We start from the raw sequence: 18,497 nt of genomic DNA, 5'->3' as shown, positions 1-18,497 counted from the left end.
ATCAGGAGCTATTTGGCTCCTCCCTCTGGTTCTTGGAAGTAAATACAATCAGTTGATGGAATTTCTTCCATCAACTCTTTAATACCACAATTTCCATATAAATATATATATGTAAATAAATATTTCAGCTTGATAACACACGTCTTTCATTACTTAAATGCTTCCTCTTTTTTTTAAAGAAATGGAAACATGTAACCATATTGCACTTAATTTGAGTTTCTACATGTGATTATAGTGAATATATATATATATATTTACGTATATATATATATATATATATATATACATGTATGTATATATATATATATATATAATATGTGTATATGTATATACGTATATATGTATATATATGTATATATATGTATATTTATCTTTACCATATCTTGCCATACATTGAGTGTATGTACTATGTTTAATTTGTATCCTGAGGATCTTTCGCTTTCGCTGTTTCCTTCGGGATGAATACAATAGACTTAGTTGTCAAAGTTTCTTCTGACTGACTACATTATCATTATTCCTATTATAACACAGTGTATCACTGTTACAGAACTCCCAAGTTGCATATCAATAAGTAAAAAATACAACGAAACGCTTGTATCTACTGTTGAATTTGATTTTTATTGACTTTTGTTTTTAAAAACAAACAAACAAAACGAAAACACATCAACAACTAAGCTGGCAAAATCATATCTTTCAGGTTTCATTCTCTGCCCTGCTTGAGGCCCTGCTTCCTACACACACAGGTAGAAGCTGAACTGAGAGATTTAAAAACGTTGAAATGAAAGGTTTGCACCGTTTGTCCAGTTGTCTGTTGTCAACCTCAAGTGTCACTGCGATGGGGCCCCAAACACATGAAAGCTATTAGTGTTTTCAAGGAAAACTGAGATGTTAAAAATGATTCAGCACAATTATTCTTTTTTTTTTAAAGCACTATCATCAACTAAGGGCAAGAAACATGTCAGAGGAGACAGAAAATCAATTATTACACGTTACAGCACCTCTGGGGGGTAATGAGAGCGTTCAAGAACATCATGTTTTCTGTAATCGTTTAAGTCAATACAATCACCTTCTTTTTTTTTTTTTAAACATGGAACCTGTCATTGAACACACAATTGATCAATTCACAACAGACGTCAAACTTCAAACATGTCTCAGCCAATCACCATCAAGGATGAGTATTCGCAGTTATACAAGTTTGTTTGTTTTTGCAAATGTGAATATCTCTTCGGTAACATAAGTTTTGTAAATTCTGAGTCACTGGTAATCTGATTAGATTCCAGTTCTTGAACTCTCACATTAAAACACTTCCAACCAGATATTCCAGACAAAGGCCAAAAAATAACCAAAAAAAAAACCACAATCGGACAGACACTTAAAACAATGTAAACATCAAAAATGGCAGAAACATCCAAAACATTGCAAAATGTAACACTTAATGAACGCTGAAAAACACCCAGTGCTCCAGTACAAATGCTTCGATCAAAGTATTTGTTCTGCAGCCTTTAATGCACACATGTTTGCATGGCAGCTTACGTCATACAGCATCATACAAATGCAAAACATTTTTATTTTTTTATTTTAACTTAATCACTCATGCAACTTGTCCATGTCAGAACAAGGTTAAATTGCACAAAAAAAGAAAAAAAGAAAGAGAAACGAAGAAAAATAATTTGCGAGCGCAAACTTGATGATCATACGTGGGCCTTTGGAAGAAGAAGAAAAAATAATAATGATATGCATATACATATTATATAAACACATTTGGACATCCTTCACAAACTGAGAACTGTAAAATATATCTGCTGTAAGAACAGTGGCGCAAAATACCATTTTCAACATACAGTAATACTTTTTTTCCTTTCACAATGTAAAAGTTTGCACTGTCCACACAACAAAATGCTAAGCACAAGCCCTAAAAGGCCACAAAAGTGCATGTTATCGGGTTCAGATGGAAGCCACTGGAAGAAAGGACCGCCGTGAGAGTGGGAAACCAAACGCTCACAGTAGCTGTTCCACACTCTCCGTGTCCTGCAAGATTAATAGTTGGAGAAGGGAAATCTGGAGCAGATATTTATTATACATGCAGGCACACATGACTGCAGCCACACATCACACATTCTTGAACATAGACTATTATGATGAAAGTGACCAACATGTAAAACCCACACACCCACCCACTCCCAGCCCCCCCACACACACACCGTCACATTATCTTTCAAGTAGCGGCACAATAATACAAGTTACTTAAATCTTAGTATATTCTGGAAGTCACACACACACACACACACCTCTTAACTCAGTAAGGACACATAGGTCTCCTGCTTTCACAGACGTCCTGAGCTGTGACTGTGTTGAGAAAGAATTTGACCTTTCAGCTTTGACCTTTCAGTTTTAACAAAACGGTCAAAGTCCAGGGCCAACTTCAGCCTCTTCGCGTCACCACTGCCGGACATTGAGCTGCGCAGGAATCAAACACTGAATGAAGGTCAGCTTGTGTGACGGGACTTAACACGGAGGAGGAGGAGGGTGGCTTTAGTGATCTGGGGAGGGGGGGAATGTTTGAAGCCCCAGTTTTTCTGCAATAATCCTACATGGATGGGTGAGTTTAAGACGCCACATTCAACCTTAAATCAAACATTCCTTAACTGCCTAGTCATACAGTAGTTGCACAGCAATGAGGCGAGGGCAGACTGGTGCAGACAAATAGTGCTAAGTGGGGATTCTTTTGTAATTGAGCCTGACCTGCATTTAGTTACCGTCTTTCCACCTTTGCACTATCCTCTACATGAAAGTGACTGTTACTCTTTATTTAAAGACAATGATGCAAGTTAAACCTTTCTGCTAAGGCCACTGAAATGTGCTTCAATAGTTTCCTTCAGAGGTACCTTTGTGTTGTCATCGTCTTTCCTGTCATCACTATTCTCTTGTACCACCCACGATACCAATAATCATCATGTGTGACCTACGGCGCCCTCCATGTGTTCAGTCAGGTTAATCAAAGGGAACTGGGGCTGGTGATGCTAATATGTTAACTTTTTTTTCTTCTTCTTTACTTCATGTGATTTCCACTTGTCCTTGTATCTGGTCCACAAGAGCATCTTCAGTTTTCCTTTGGTCTTAATTTTGACATTTCACACCCACTTGCAAAAAAAGAGCAACTTTCTCAGTCATTTTGCTCAATGCATCCTCCTTTAATTATAGGAAGAATGTGTGGCTGGGGGGGGGGGGGGGGGGTGGTTAACGGCCAAGCAGGTAGACCACCACTTCATAGGTGCACATCATAATGGCGGTGTTGGGGATTTGTCTGACGAGGTGGGTGATCAGGCCGCGGTACAGCGCCCGGTATCCCTCCTCTCTGGGTACTGTTAGCAGAGTTTGGAAGAAGGAGCGATACTTGCTGCCCTCTTCTCGTAGCCGTGTTCGAATCACTTCTGCAATTGTAAAAAAGAAAATGGTGATAAATACAATACAGGCCACGAGTAGTTATTGTCTTGATCTAATCTTAGATACAGTGTGTGTGTGAGACAAACATACCATGAGGATAGGCTATTGAGGTGGCACAGGTCTTGGAGGTGGCCGCTGCAAGCATCATGCCCACAAAGTCTGAGGCGTCTTTGGCCGACTCTTCCTCTTCGTCCATGCTCGAGTGGGCCTTGTACTCGAGCAGTTTACGCTTGATGCTCTCGTATATGACAAAGTGGATAACAGTCTCAGAGATGCCGGCGTATGAGGCCGACATACCCCGGTAAAAACCACGCAGGCCGTCCATCTGGTACACCCGCCGCACGCACTCGAAAGCATTCATCTGCCGCTCACCGCGGTTTCTGTAATCACAAAGAAAGCTTTTTTTAATTCCGGAGTTCAATTAATATAATTGTCACCCGAAGTTATTACAGTATTATGGTTTGAGGCTCACCTGGCGTCCAGCTGCAGACGGGTCTTAATCAGCCAGATGGGATTGGTGGCGGTGATGGCTGTAAACCCTGGAGAATTCAGAGGAAGTGAGAGGATCAGACAGATGCAGAGACACTTGGAGGATCACAATCTAACCTAGTGTACTAAATAGTCTATACTGTCAAAGACGATGAGGAAAACACTTTACTAATCATCATCTACGGGTTTCTCTTTTTAACTTTTTCAGTGAGCCATTTCATTCAAGTATTCAAATGGAGTTACTGTATTGATGAACTTTATCAAAGGAAAATCCTCAGTAATTGTGAGAGACAGGAAAATACACATTACTCTTCATGTGAAATATTACTCTGGTGCATGTGAATATGAAACTCTTCCTGAAGTTAAGTTTCTTAACTTAATGAAGGTAGCAACTTTAAACTGTGCAGGCGTTAATGTTTTCTATTTGTTGTTTTTAAAGGGATTTTACAGAAACAAATGAGGTTAAGCAGCAAACTAGTCTGATACATTTCTTTTGAGAATGGTGATAATAATGAGACCTTTTTTGGTTCTAATGAATAACATAAACTCATCCTTGTCAGTTTTCAGATATATTATTACACAACACATTGGTTTTTACAGTCAGTTTTTTTTCTATGAATGTCATAGTTAAGCAACACATCATTTCGTGTTGCTTAACTATGACATTCATGTGAATTATGTGAATAATGTTTCCACAAATTTGTCAAGGACTGCAAGAAGTCTTGCATTATATATGAGGTCCTACAGACAGGTTACTGGCCTGATACTCACACGGCATGCTCAAGTGGAAAAAGCAGGGAGAAACAAGATGGTGTATTGAGGAGATTGTTCAATTATTCAGTAAGACTAAAGTGGAAAGTCTCTGGACTTTACTGTGGCCTTTTAACGTCCTAAGGATGGTGGCCGACCTTGTTCACAGGCAAACTCAGTGTTAGTTTATATTGAAACAAGAGGCCGGTCAATGATAAAGACGAAGTAAGAAGGCTCTAATGTGCATGGGCAGTACAGAGCAGGCATGTGTTTGTATACATGAGATATTACTTTGAACCAAATGTCTATTTGTAAAGCAGGCAAATCTACAGTATGTAAAGTTTGATTTGTAGAAAATAAGTATTACTTTGAGTCATTATGAAATAACCCCAAAGTGTCTGGGAAAAGATGATATAAGACAGAGAAATCCAACATGGCTCCTTGCAGAAAACAGCAGCACAAGTCTGAGTGCGTCTAGTCTATCAGCGCAACAGAACCCTACGCTAAAGCAACTGCGTGAAGAAGAGAAGATGACACTCATCTGTTGAAAAGAAGAAGAAGAGAACAAAACAAAGAGGAAGAAGGAAAAAGAGGGAAGTAGAAGGAAGTAGCGTCTATGGAGTGTACTCACGAGGGAGGGGCAAAGCTCCTCCAGCTCCTCCCCGCTGCAGCTAGTAGCCTGCAGATATGGGGGGCACAGTTGGCGGGGATCTCCCACCCAATCACGCAGGGGTGAAAGCTTTACAGTAAAGCCCTAAAATAGACACAGGCTTTTCTGTACCACAGTCACACACAAGCAGCAGTCACATCTACCCCCCCGTCAACCCCACCAACCACCCCAACCCACTGATACAGTACAAGCAGACAGAGAAGAGATGGGAGGTGATGGACTGGCCTCCCCCATCTTTCTCCATACTGTGATCCCAACTTTTATCCCCCCCTGCCATGAAAATGTACTTTTAATTCCTTGAAGGAAATGGTTTTACATGTCTTTCATTTTCAAATTACCACAATTTATCCCCTCCCGTTACTTCCATTAACAAACTGGAATAAAGTAAATGTTGACTGAACATAAGCCAACCCAATCCAAACCTCCAGCTCCATCTCACTGAAGCGAGGCGACACACAAAGTACAAATGCAAAAGCAGAAGGTGTATTTCTTCATAATCATTGTACCATTATGAAAGTATAATCTACATATTCTAGAAAACATTAGATATCTACCTAAAATACGGTAGAAAATAAAAGAGAGTCAGGTGGAAATGCTAACCTTGTCGTTGTGTATTGTGGACTTGAATGGGTGGATGAAATAAGTGAGGAGAATGCATTTTATGAGTATGTGATGATATATTGGTGAAAGTGAAGCTGAGTCTGGCCCAAATACGCCTCTGGGCTAATCCTAATTAAAAAAAAAACTAAAAAAAACTGGGGTGAATTTAAAATTAACCTTCAGACGTCCTTGTACAGAAGGGGAATGAGTCTCCAGAGAGCCGGGTCTGTTTCTGGAGAAACATATCGGATAACTTCTACAGGAATTATACGACAAATTATCTTCAGTGTCACTGAACATGACACTGAAATAACAAGAATCAATGAACTGGCACAATATTACGTAATTTGAAGTCATGATGACGCAGATACTGTACATGTTTGCATGTTGTGAAAGACAATCTTTTCACATTAGAGATCCCTTTGGATGCACTTTTCCCAGTGTGTGTGTATGGCAACCACTCACGGCTGTTGTCATGTTTGTACACAGCCGAGCATTTAAACGTAAGGAAAAGGGAAATAGGATACGGTCTACATTAAATTCAATTTTTAAAGAAAAGATTAGCACATTTATAAAGACAATGTTATCTTATTGGCACTTAATTTGCATTCTTTCCCCTTATTTCAAGTTTATGACAGTGCATGAAGCCATTTTTTACGAAGGTATTATTATTTTTTTTTATTTATTTTTTTTCATAAATTTGATTGGTTCAAAGTCTTGGGTGGAGACTTCATGATTCAGGATAAATGTGAGTCACAATGCTGGCTGCTTTGAGGGGGAGACATAAGTCGAGGCGAGCCAAACCTCCTATCCAGGAGCAAAAATGAAACCTAATAAATCACAGCACAGATGTGATGGTGATTCCACCTCAAAGTTTCTTAACTAAAATTGGAAGAAAAATCTTATAAATGGCTAAAACAACGCCATTCAAATTCATAAGACACTGACGCACTTGTATAGCTACCAAGATGCAATAAGACAGTTTCCAGCACTCGATGGTTATGGGCTATGGTTATGTTGTAGTCTATCCTTGCCATATGTATGCAACTGCCATTGGGGTGAAGAAGTGTAAATGGCATCAAGAACAATTCCACTGTTTCCATCAGTTGTATCTAAACCACATTCATTAATTCATGACTTGCAAACTAGTGAGAGTACCATTGAGCAACTCACTCAAAAAGAGGATGTCATGCTCAATGATGGTGTGATACAAATTCTCCATTAAAAATTGGAGTTGATGGAGATGGATGATGACAACAAGGCAAAAAATAGTGATTAGAACCTCTGTAGCAGTGACAAGGTTAGCATTTCTTTTAAGCAGACAAAAATAAGACACATCCAAATACTTAGTCATTACTTTACCTTGACTATATATCGAGACAGCAGACTACAGGAAAGGGGGGAAAGTGTGTATCAAGACTTAGCATTACCTAAACTGTGTAAGAGCAACCTTAAACTCAAACCAGCAGCAAACACACTGCCATTAGCAATGGAATTTGATTACAAATACATGGTGTTCATCATACCAGTGTAAAGAAATGGGGTGCTACCTGACGTGTCCGCCCGAGTGCCAGGGGCCCCGGTTGACCTTTGGGGACAGTGCTCTCTCCTCTATACACACAGAGCAAAGACGGGGGCCCACACCACACTGTTTAAGTAACAACTGGGATGTTAAACCATTTACAGAGTCCTCTGGAGAGGACCTCAAAACAGAATAAAATAGGAAAAAGGGGAGAGGGAAATAATAATAATAATAATAATAATAATAATAATTAAAAAAAATAATAATAATAATGATGGAAGACGTGATAGACAACAGGGCCTGGATAAGAGGAAAGCACAACCTAAACTTTGAGGACCATGTGGTTTAGTTCTTGTTTTTTGTCAGATATTGATACAGTAACCTCAGCATAGTCACGATGGGGATGAATGCCATCAGTCAGCACGTTTACATGCACAGTTTAATCGAGCTAAGGTCATAGTCTGACCAAGACAGGCAATTGGACAACTTGCTGAGTCCAAGTATGCATGCAGAGGAGAAAATCTATTTATTGGCCATGTACGTCTGACTCTGCCTCTGTAGGTGGCGCTGTATCCCTCTATAAATGAGTACGTATCGAATCAGTTTCCAATAACCAACAGCAAATGGCGGACGGTGTGATGGACCGTGCTGTGGTTCTGTCCGTTTCGTACCTGCTTAACATGCTAATGGCTCTTGTTGTTGCCATGTTGTCCAAAGAAAGACCCCGCCAAATGATTTGCAGCAACAGTACTGCAGTTTATATGTTGTCTCCTTCTACTTCCAGGTCAATAACCAGGGAGGAAACGTCGTTGCATGCGCAGAACGCCATGTCCGACTCCAGTCATGCAGGAGTAGTCGGACTATGAATTCAGGTATGTTAAATTAGCTCGATCTTAGTCAGACTAATGTTTTACATGACATTAAGAAAACCAAATTTGTTTTAGTTTGACTAAAATCGGACGTTTAACAAGTGCTACAGTACATGTTAAATGTTAAATGCTCTGCTTACTAAACCACATGTGGGCCATCAAGGCCACCATAATGAGACAACTTACTGGGCGGATGGGTGTATTTACAGAGGGTATGTGGTGAGGATGCACTATTTCATTGTATGACTGCCATTGTTCCAATGTGCTTGTTTTAATTGCCAGGTGGGAGATGAGTGCTACACAATGTATAGTGTTTACAACATGAAAAAAATGTCAGTTTTGTTTCACAGTAAACAAAGTGAGGGCATGTTTAATACAGTCGACATGAATGTCAGTTTGATCCAAAGAGTCTTAAATTGTGCTTTCTGTTAAACTCTGTACAACATAATATTTACACGAAAGAGCAAATGTAATGCCTTTATCACAGATATTAGTAGTTAGCTTTTGCAAACTTCATTCACAAGCTTTTAACTCTGTGAAGACCCCACCATCCCACACATGTAGACAGAAAGACATGGTGATGGGAGAAACTGAATGAAGTAGGAAAAATAAGGATGAGCAGATAAAGGAAATATATCTTATGAAAACAAACTGAAATGTTTTTTAAATAAACCCCCAATATTGAGTCACACTGTTCAGGCAGACTGATAGACAGACAGACAGACAGACGGACAGAAAGGCAGAGGGGAGGGAGCCTTCATTACCTGCCATCCCAGCTGACACCATGTGCACCTGGGTAGAGTCTGGCTCCAGCACCCCATTCAGCTTCTCCTTGGCTGTTGAATAGGCTGCAAAGTAGATCGCCCTGTGGTAAAGGAGATGGAGTTTAATAAGAAATAAGAAACAATTGATTAATCAAGAAAATAATCCACAGGTTAAACTTTTATGAAAAATAGTAGTTAGTTGCAGCCCTACAATACAAACCATATTGTTTGGTTTGTTTGCTCTGAGTTTATACTCATGGACAAACCACGCCTGCTATGATGACAAGGCCAGCAATAGATATGTTAGCTGAGGCTACCGCTAATATTGGCTTTTCAGCAAGTTTAGGTTTATAAATGGTGGCGCAATGCAGGCCGTGGAAGATATGCGTATGGTGTGTGAGAGACTGAATCGTGCTGCATGCTTTAAAAGCATTTTATTCAACGCGATTCTCACTTCTCCTCACTAAATAAAAACCACAGGATTAAGTCAGGGGTTTCTGCTGAGCATAATTAAATCCAGTGACCTCAAATCCTCCGCCCTCCATCTGAATTGAAAGCACACATGCATCTTTTGTCATGACCGTGCTGCTCTGCAGATCAATCATGTGATTGGCTGGAGAATGTGTGAGTGCGTCACCTTCACTTAATGAGTGATGCTGCTGGTGCAATCATCACTCATATAAACATTTAGATTAGAGTTAGGGTAAAGCTTAGGCATTTAAGGAATGTGTATCCACACAATGAATGCAATACCAACATATGTGCGTGTGTATGAGTGTTGCATGCTAATGATCGCTAACAGCATACCCAGGAGACTGTGTGCTCTCATTAGTATCAGTGAATGTTTTTAGCTTCTCCAACGTCATCGTGCTGAATCCTAATTATAATCCGAAAGAATAACTCTGCAGCCCAGCAACCAAGAACTTCTCTAACAGATAACAAAAAAAGTAACCAATCAGTATGTTCATTCAGTTATTTTGCAACTAAGGCTTGGGTTAAAGTGAAATGAAGAGGAATTGTTGCATCTTTAAAGTTCATCAGGTTCACATCTTATATAACCATATCTTCCTGTGTCACAGTTTGCTAAATCTATTTATTGTACCAGGAAATAAGCTTCCACTTGCACAGCTGGACAACAAAACAACATGGTGAACAGAATACACGGACACCGATCAGAGAGTGACAGAGAGAGGGACACAGTTCTGAATGAATATAGACAAATAAGGATGATCAACACAGTGAGAGAGGCAGAGAATAAAACTACAGAGAGGATAGCTCGGACAAAAAGACCACAACAGGTTGGAGGATGACGGCCATGTGATGAAGCAGTAGCTCGGGAGAACTGGACAGGTCACAGAGAGGGATTAGACACCAACACAATATACGAAACTGCCTCTATAAAGCACTAACCCACTACGATGATGCACACCAAAATCACCAGTCACATGATGAGTGTGCCACAGCTGTTCAAGGCCTACTGCCGCTCCTGATTCATTCAGACTCAGACCGCAGGCTGTTATGCAACACTATCAGCTAAGAAGGAGAGAACCTGCTCATTTCCAATGGGATTTGAAGGAAGGGAAATATTGCTCGACAGAAATGTATCCGTGTGCCAAGTTACTATGTAAAACGAGAGGTAATAGATTAAAACATATGCCTTTAACATCTGATAACAGATCGACCTAGCAGTGATCTGAATTTAGGGACTGTCCACATGAAAACATTGCATCGACATTTTATCCACACATAAATGACATTTTAAAAAACTAGGGAATCGGCAACACTAATTTTGGGGGAACAAGGACATCATAATCCCACCTCTCTCTTGAGCTTGCATTCTTTAAATCTGCGATTGTATAAATCGCAATGTAAACTTGCTCGACTAAAGCTTTATTTAAAAAAGAAAGTAACTTTCGTGTGATGAAGACATTTCCTGAAACAATGTTGTGTTTATGGAAAATGTTTTCAAAACAAGGAAGAAAAAGATTTACTTTTTACGTTTTTGTTCCACTTCCACGTGGCTAAGGCCTTACTGTTGTAAGTCCTCAAATGACCCCGTCATCAGAGATTAAGAAAACATGTGTTTCCAATTGTGACGATGTGTCCAGAAGCAGCAGCACCAGATGCATTTTCACAGAAATACCGGCTTTAATGACAACAATGAGACGGCCAGTTCACTCAATATAAAATCTCATTTACAGCACCAAACACACCCAGAATACCTAAGATAATACTGCTCATACCTGGAAGGTGCCACACCGACAAGGGTGGGTCCCAGTCCTCTGAAGAGTGAACGGGGCCCTTCTCTCTCTAAAATCAACCTGCAAAAGACAGAAAACAGTTCAACGAAAGCTTTCCTTCATTTACTTTTTAAAGACATTTTTAATTACTGTAAATCCAAGTAGTTTTCTTTTTAAATCTCACCAAAAGAAATCAAAAAAAAAAGAATAAAGAGTTACAGGACGTAGCTGGACAGTCCATCAAAGCACAGAGACGACATTTCATTTGGCACATCTGTGTTTGTGGCTAAATTTAAATCTGATGCGGGTGCCCGAAGCAACTTGATCAGTAAATAATAATTTATTTCACATGCTGCCAGAACATAACACTCAGCCTAATAATATACACAGGCTCACCATCAACATACTGGAAGACTCAGAGTATGAAATGACAGGTGCCCTGCTTCAGAGGGTGTTTATCATGACGGCGCACGTTTTTCGGTTTCTGTCACCCGAGTTCAAAGTTTGCTTCTATCTCAACTCGAACGTGGTGACCTCGTTAGGGCCCTATGAAATCCGTTTTATTTTTTTCCAAATTCCGTTTTATTTTTTCCCAAATTCCGTTTTTTCCGTTTTAATTTTTTAGAATTCCATTTTTTCCGTTTTATTTATTTTTTATTCTGTTTTTTTTTACCTTTTATACTTACTTTACCACCATAGAATGTGTGCTTTTTGTGTCAATGCAACTTTCTTCTTGAATCCACTGACTTCTCAATTGTTCAATTGTTTTGACTTAAGTTAAATCCTAATTAAGTAAATGCCAGTGAATCTTAAAACAAGCCATGCAATGCTGGTCACATTTAAAAGTAAAATAATAATAATAAACATAAATAAATAAGTGGTAGTGCCCCCTCATCTGGTGCAGACGGATTTCTGCGCACCGCCCCTGCGCTGTACTGTTCTCCCTCTCCTGCGCCGTGCGCTTCTCCGTATCCGACTGGATCGTTTCTCAACACGCAATATTACCTCTACAACGCTGTAATTAAGGGAATAACAGATGCATCAGATGAGCTGATGTCTTTAGTTAACTGTTCAAAGAGAGAGAATGTTCTCTGCTGTGAAGTGAAAGTCGCGGGGAGTTCATAAGTTTCACTTTTGCGCAGATACTTTCCAGCATTTAACAGGCGATGTTCCACAGTTTACTCGCCGTGGTTCGGCCGCCGAATTATCGGTGCATTCCTAAATACAACATCTTTATTGACAATAACAATATAACCGTAATAATGGCGTATTTGATGGTGTGACTTGGGTTTCAATCGGCACCTGGACAAGGAGACGCTCGCCGGTTACATGCGAGCGCAGCGCACTTGTTCCGCGGTTTAGAAAAAAAAAGTGTATATAAAGTAAATAAACAAGCAACACGCACTGGGGGAGACCCTGACCGGGTGAGTGTTTGTGGGGAGATACACGGGTGGTGCCACGAATGAGCGTTCCCCGGAACATTTCTCCAGACAAACGTTCTTTCTCCTCACGATGACAGCATTTCAGTCACATTATGTCAATTTCCGCGATATTCCGCGTTTAACATTAGATTCCGTTTTTATTGGCCAATTCCGCGATTCCGTCCGCGATTCCGTTAACACGGAAATCATAGGGCCCTACCTCGTTCAAATGAGCTTGTCTTGCAGTTCACCTTGACGTGTTTTACAAGTTACATTCAAAGAAAATAAGCAAACAACCTCAGAAAGATTAAAAGACCCAGAACAAGAAAATTGCACTTTGGCCCAGATTCTAAAATGGTCTTTCGTGGGTAGATTATATTCTTACAATAAATGGCCACACTGCCCCTTAAACAAACAACACATACAGTAGCACGAGGCTGTTCGTGGAACAGCTGTAAGTTGTTTTTGTTCTGCTTGTGGCTCAATGAACTGTGCCTTCTAACCAAGCTCCGCTCCGTCAGAAATTATTTATTTACAGTGTGGAATTTAGGTTAGCACACCTATCTGAAAGAGACTGTGTTCTCCACAGTAAAAAAAATAAAAATAAATTGTAAGTCAACATGCCCCGCTCTAAAAAGAGAACTTGGCCTGCACCTCGCTGCATGTTGAGTCACTTTGACTTTTTTCTTTTCCTGATCCCTCCACCACTGTTACCTCTTCTGCCCTGCCCCGCTCTGTATCATGTTATAGTGGTGTTCTGCTTCTACTTGTGGCTCAAGGGCAGCCGACAAAGCTGGTTTATATCGGCACAAGACCAATGTTGAGCCCAAAACAATGCCCATGTTAGACTGCAGTCTCTCAAAAGAGGCCATCAGTCCAGTGTTTTCTTCACAGAGGGAAAACATGTCTTTGGTAAAAGACTAAAGTGACAAGTTTGACATAATTCCCATTGGGCTATGTAGTAAAATAAAGCAGTTGAAAGATTTGTCAAAACTTTCTAATTTGCAAAAATAATTCATGAATACATTTGGCAGTTTCTGTCTCAGAATAAAACAATGTGACAGGCTGTGTGACAATATCAGTGTAGATTTCCACACAACAACATCTACATTGAATATTTACTTATTTACTAGCCTTGAGCCCTCAGTGTCCAATGTTCGTTGTAATTTTCCAGCTACTTTTTTTTTTTTTTCTTTCAGTAGGTGCAAGATAAACACCAGCGTACTGGCAGATTCATCTAAATCATGACTTCCTATCTCTCTGGTAATGTTCCACTGTGTTTATGGAGATGAGCAATGACACATTATATCACCATAAAGGGAACAAATATTCACTGTGGATTTCTTGCACCGTTTCCAGAAAACGGTCTAGAGAAATTAGACAAATAATCCATAAAGCTTTTAATGAGGCTTAAAATTATTGTATTGTTGGGTGCAAAGTTTGAACCTTTAGTGTCTTGGTGTTAGACTTTGTTGTTACTATTTCGCATTAAAATAATTCACTAGCACAAAACAAAACCTTAAAATCTGGTCCCTAAAACAGGTTAATTAATAGTCTAATAATTAATGAATATATATATATATATATATAAGGACAATAAGCAACTAAAGCAATGCCTGTATAACTCTAGCAAATCCAGTTGCCAACAAATAACTCCTTTTCAGACAAATAATTATTAGCTAACTTTTAAAAAACTATGCCGTAAAAAAACACAAATGTGTGCAAAAAGACACAAAACAGAAGTCATTCTCCAGAGATACTCCTGCCAAATCCCTTGATTAATCTCCAGATAAAGTCCATTGTGTGTGTCAGCTCTGACGGACTTTAAAAAAAACGTGTGGAATCTCATGTATTTCTTTTCCTTGTGTTAACTGGCTGGGGTTGTACAATGGAGAGCAACTGCAAAAATTCCCTGAAGACTGAGACATTTTCACAAAAAAAAAAATTCAGTCATGCCATTGCCACAAATTGCTCTGATTGTTTGCATCCACTTGCCGTCACCCATTATTTTGCAACTTGTGATAACAATGTATGCATTTAGGCGGCAATATTAAGGCTGTGTATTGGCAAGAATAAAACCATATATTGGAACACTATAAACAAGGATAATTATTGTATAGTAAAAATATCACAATAGATTAGCTCATCAATAGTTTCTTACACAACTACTGCATATGCAATATGTGTTGGAACTGGAAATGCTAATGTAAACATTCACTGCTCATTTAATACAGCACGCACAAGTTCCGACATATTGATCTGGTAAAATAAATAATACTATGTCCCACATTGGGAGCTCTATATCCATATCCTCTATATTATCAAACCTAAAATCCCTTTGATTGGTTTAACAATGTTACAACAACAATGTCCAAAGCTCATAAAATGAATATGAAGTGTCATTTTCCTTACTTGAGACAGTGTAGAGGCCCTGGTGGAGAAACACGGGCCACGCTGGCTCCATTGACAGTGCTAAGCTGGACTTCTGAGATGTAAAGAGTGATGGAGGAGGACTGTAGTCTTGTTTTCACCACTTCCAGAGGACAAGTCAAAATTGCACCCACTGTACCTCCACATCTGCAAAGGGCACAGGGAAGGTGGTTGGGAGGAAAAGGGTTCAGAAACAAAAGGGCATGGTGGAAGAAAGTGACAGAATGAGGAAAAGCAAACACTGCATTTGCATTAGCCATAAGAGAGAAGGAACAGAGAGAAACAATGGGTTTTATTACTCTAGCATATCCTTAATTGTAACCGTGAAAAGAACAGACAATAAAAAATACTCTCAGTAACACAGTTTTATAAATATTTATACATACACATATATATAAATAATATATAAACTGGTCTCTCCAAATATTGGTAACACAATCTGTTATTCCATCCAGCTCTTATGTTACACATGCAAACGCCATGACCTCGTGTTGTTGTGATACTGCAATGGGTAAAGATGCACAGTGGTGTACTTGTAGCAACTTTGCTGACTTGTTTTATTTGAAAAATGTTAGGAATATATCTAATTGTTGTTTAGCTGTCGCACGCATACACACTCATATACTCGCGGCAGCATAAATAAAATCATGACTCGCAATTGAACCTATTGAACTTTTCACTGCATTTGAATCACCACTGTATTCGACTCCACTGTTTGGCTAAACTTTATCCTAACCATTAAAACTGGGACGTGAACTTTTAAATATATAATTTTGAACACCGGTTAAGCATTACACCATTTTAAACAGACCGGAGAAGTGAAAACAACCAAAACTCAAAGTGTATCAAAACAAAGTGTAACCAAGGATCTTGTGATCATGTTGCTTAGACTTTGACCTCCACACAACAGACGCCGTCAACAACATGTGAATCAACCAAAGCTTATCCGATTCGTCTGATTAAAAACACAACAATTTACAACAAAGCATATTTCTTAGTTCAGGGCCTGTAGATGCCATCCCAAAACAATGTTGTGTCCCCACTCTGTAGACACCAAATGCTTTCCAGAATAAGACATGTATGGCTTCATGGCTTCACAGTAAAAACATGAGAAAGTTGTTAATTCATTGTTGATTAAATCACTCAGAGGTTAACAAATGCATTATATGTTCGGTTAAGTGTATACTAGTTTAATTTATACAGTTGTGTTTGCTGACAAGCAGCAAATTCCTCTAGCTGCACTCCTTCAGTGTATGGACTTTCATGCTTCCAGGCAGCAGTGACCTCTGGCCTACTTTCAGGGTTATTCTGTCTGCTGCACAGGGGCTGTCAGAGGAAGCACAGCGCCAAGGCCCCCAGCTCAGATTTTGGGAAAGCAGGTCAGGTCACTCAAGACAGCAACTTGCTGTTAGTGGTTTGAGGATTTTGACTCCCTGACAATGGAGTTTAGAATTGTGGTGCGAGGAGATAACCATATTTGAATATCAAAGGTCAAAGATAAAAGGAGTGGTGAGAGACACAGCGAAACTGAGAACAGAAGACTGAAAATAAGAGAGATGTGTCAATACACTTTAGGTTTTTGTTAACAATTACTTTGAGGACAAAGCTCTTAGGCCTTTTTACTGTTAATCGTGAATGAGAAGCTCTGCTTCACAATTGTATGGGGTGCAGCTTTGACCTACATCTGTGTTCTCCTCACTTTGTGTCGTTTTTGGTGGTTTAAAAATGTATTTATAAACAGGAGACTGCAGGGTAATGCTGCTGTATCATCTGCAGTACCTGGGGGTCCTTGAAAATGTGGAAATGATGTGGGTTGTTCTACATAACCATAAGAATCAATACAGTAGTTGGAATGTAAACAATAAAAAAAAATGTTTTAAAACTTTTAAAACTCACCGCATTGCTCCATACAGATGCATTCATTCATCTTATTAACATTTTTGATTTTTGAAATGTTAAATTAGCACAACACTGTGACTGAAAATGTCAAAGGGGGTAAACTATTGTCTCTTAATCCAATTTCGTTTAACAAATTCTCCAGTTCAAATGTTAAACCTTTACCTCAACATATTCTGTTCAGATATCCAGTTCAGAATGTTTTATTTTGAAGTGCCCACAGGAAGTGTCGTTTTTGACACTGACGTGCATTCCGCTGCTAGTGTGTGTGTTGTGTCGTGCACGCGCTGGGTGAAAAACGTTAAATGCTAGCTTAACAGCAAAAGATAGCCTAACGACTGTTTATCGGTGTCAAACGTGTGGCTGTATTCAACAGAAACAATAACACATACATGACATTGGTTGCATAACTTACCCTCCAGCGAACAAATGAACCAGCGTGTCCCTTTGGCTCATTATTTAACATGCTCTGCCAGGCAGCGCACCTCGGGGCTGCGGCGGTGGAGGGCCAAACACGGGCTGACGTCCCGTCCCTTCCCGTGGCTTTCTGCCTCCGTGAAGATGTGAATGTCGACGGGCAAACGACGTCGATGATGAGGCAGCGGTGTGGGGCGAGTCTCCGGTGAATCTGACTGCACAGGGCCAACAAACCCCCCTGGAGCTCTCCTAGCTTGTTCCCCGCTTGCACACTGGTATCTCCTACTAAAACCCGCAGAGAGCTTCGTCCTCGGCAGGTTAGTCCCCGACAGAAGAAAATGTCTCGCACAAACGGTTTTATAGCTCAACCCTCGGGTTTGTCTCCTTTTTTTCACCTGATTGCATCGCTGCAGTGAGAACGAAGGAGGCAACGCTCATAGTATTTACTGTACAATCATAGTCTGGAAAACACGCACTGCCATTGGTCAGCCTGTCGCGTGACGTCAGCTCGTCCCCGCCCTGATCATGCACTGTTCACATGGTCAGCATTGAATGAATCAGAGGTGCACTTTCTTATCGAGGCCTAAGGAAAATCATCCTCACACAATTATCTCATGTTACAGAGGGGATAAGGGCTTCGTGTCAAAATTGTACAAAAAAAAAACAGCCTCAGATTAAGGTCATGTGCCCCTAGTCCTCTTCTGTACACCATTTGCAGGTATTCTGACACACAGTATATGATATTTTGGTTTTCTTGTTGAGATCATGTGGAAAAAAACATTTAAAAACATGAACTGAAGAAGCCCCTTGCATGAGAGACAAGCTGCCTGTATGGTAGCAGTATGTGCTCTGTTGTCCATGCCAGATTCCCAACTGGGACAACAAAGTCTGTCTTATCTTCTATTAACATTTAAAACTAGAGGAAGCAGTCAGAGAGCAAAGACCTCTGCTCACTACAGTGTCAGTACAATCCTTTCAAAATTCA

General features: G+C 39.8%; 1 protein-coding gene across 2 annotated transcripts; it reads right to left on the bottom strand.

Annotated features, from left to right (window-relative positions):
- Positions 1 to 680: 680 nt before the first annotated feature.
- LOC310926972 (solute carrier family 25 member 36-A) lies at positions 681 to 17,951 on the bottom strand. Of its 2 annotated transcripts, XM_083889194.1 has the most exons (7): positions 17,511 to 17,951; positions 15,182 to 15,346; positions 11,352 to 11,429; positions 9,109 to 9,209; positions 3,917 to 3,983; positions 3,535 to 3,824; positions 681 to 3,431 (listed from the first exon to the last, which is right to left on the bottom strand). In XM_083889194.1, the coding sequence occupies exons 1-7, from the start codon at positions 17,549 to 17,551 to the stop codon at positions 3,238 to 3,240; spliced, it is 936 nt and encodes a 311-aa protein (XP_083745320.1). In that variant the 5' UTR covers positions 17,552 to 17,951; the 3' UTR covers positions 681 to 3,237. The 2 variants fall into 2 exon arrangements, with proteins under 2 accessions (XP_083745320.1, XP_083745321.1); XM_083889195.1 differs by lacking the exons at positions 11,352 to 11,429; positions 15,182 to 15,346.
- Positions 17,952 to 18,497: the final 546 nt, after the last annotated feature.

Source organism: Microchirus variegatus (genome assembly GCF_963457635.1).
Source record: "Microchirus variegatus genome assembly, chromosome: 5".
NCBI classification, from domain to species: Eukaryota; Metazoa; Chordata; class Actinopteri; order Pleuronectiformes; family Soleidae; genus Microchirus; species Microchirus variegatus.
The sequence above is the reverse complement of the archived record's forward strand: the minus strand, read 5'-3'. Positions and strand labels throughout refer to the sequence as shown.

What these genes read in the sequence shown, in the direction of transcription:
- LOC310926972 (XM_083889194.1), bottom strand. Translation starts at nt 17,551, where the DNA reads ATGAGCCAAAGGGACACGCTGGTTCATTTGTTCGCTGGAGG. An exon ending in GTCGGTGTGGCACCTTCCAG is followed by an intron (nt 9,210 to 11,351) that starts GTATGAGCAGTA and finishes CCTTTACCACAG; the next exon opens with GGCGATCTACTTTGCAGCCT. An exon ending in CGTCTGCAGCTGGACGCCAG is followed by an intron (nt 3,825 to 3,916) that starts GTGAGCCTCAAA and finishes TTGTGATTACAG; the next exon opens with AAACCGCGGTGAGCGGCAGA.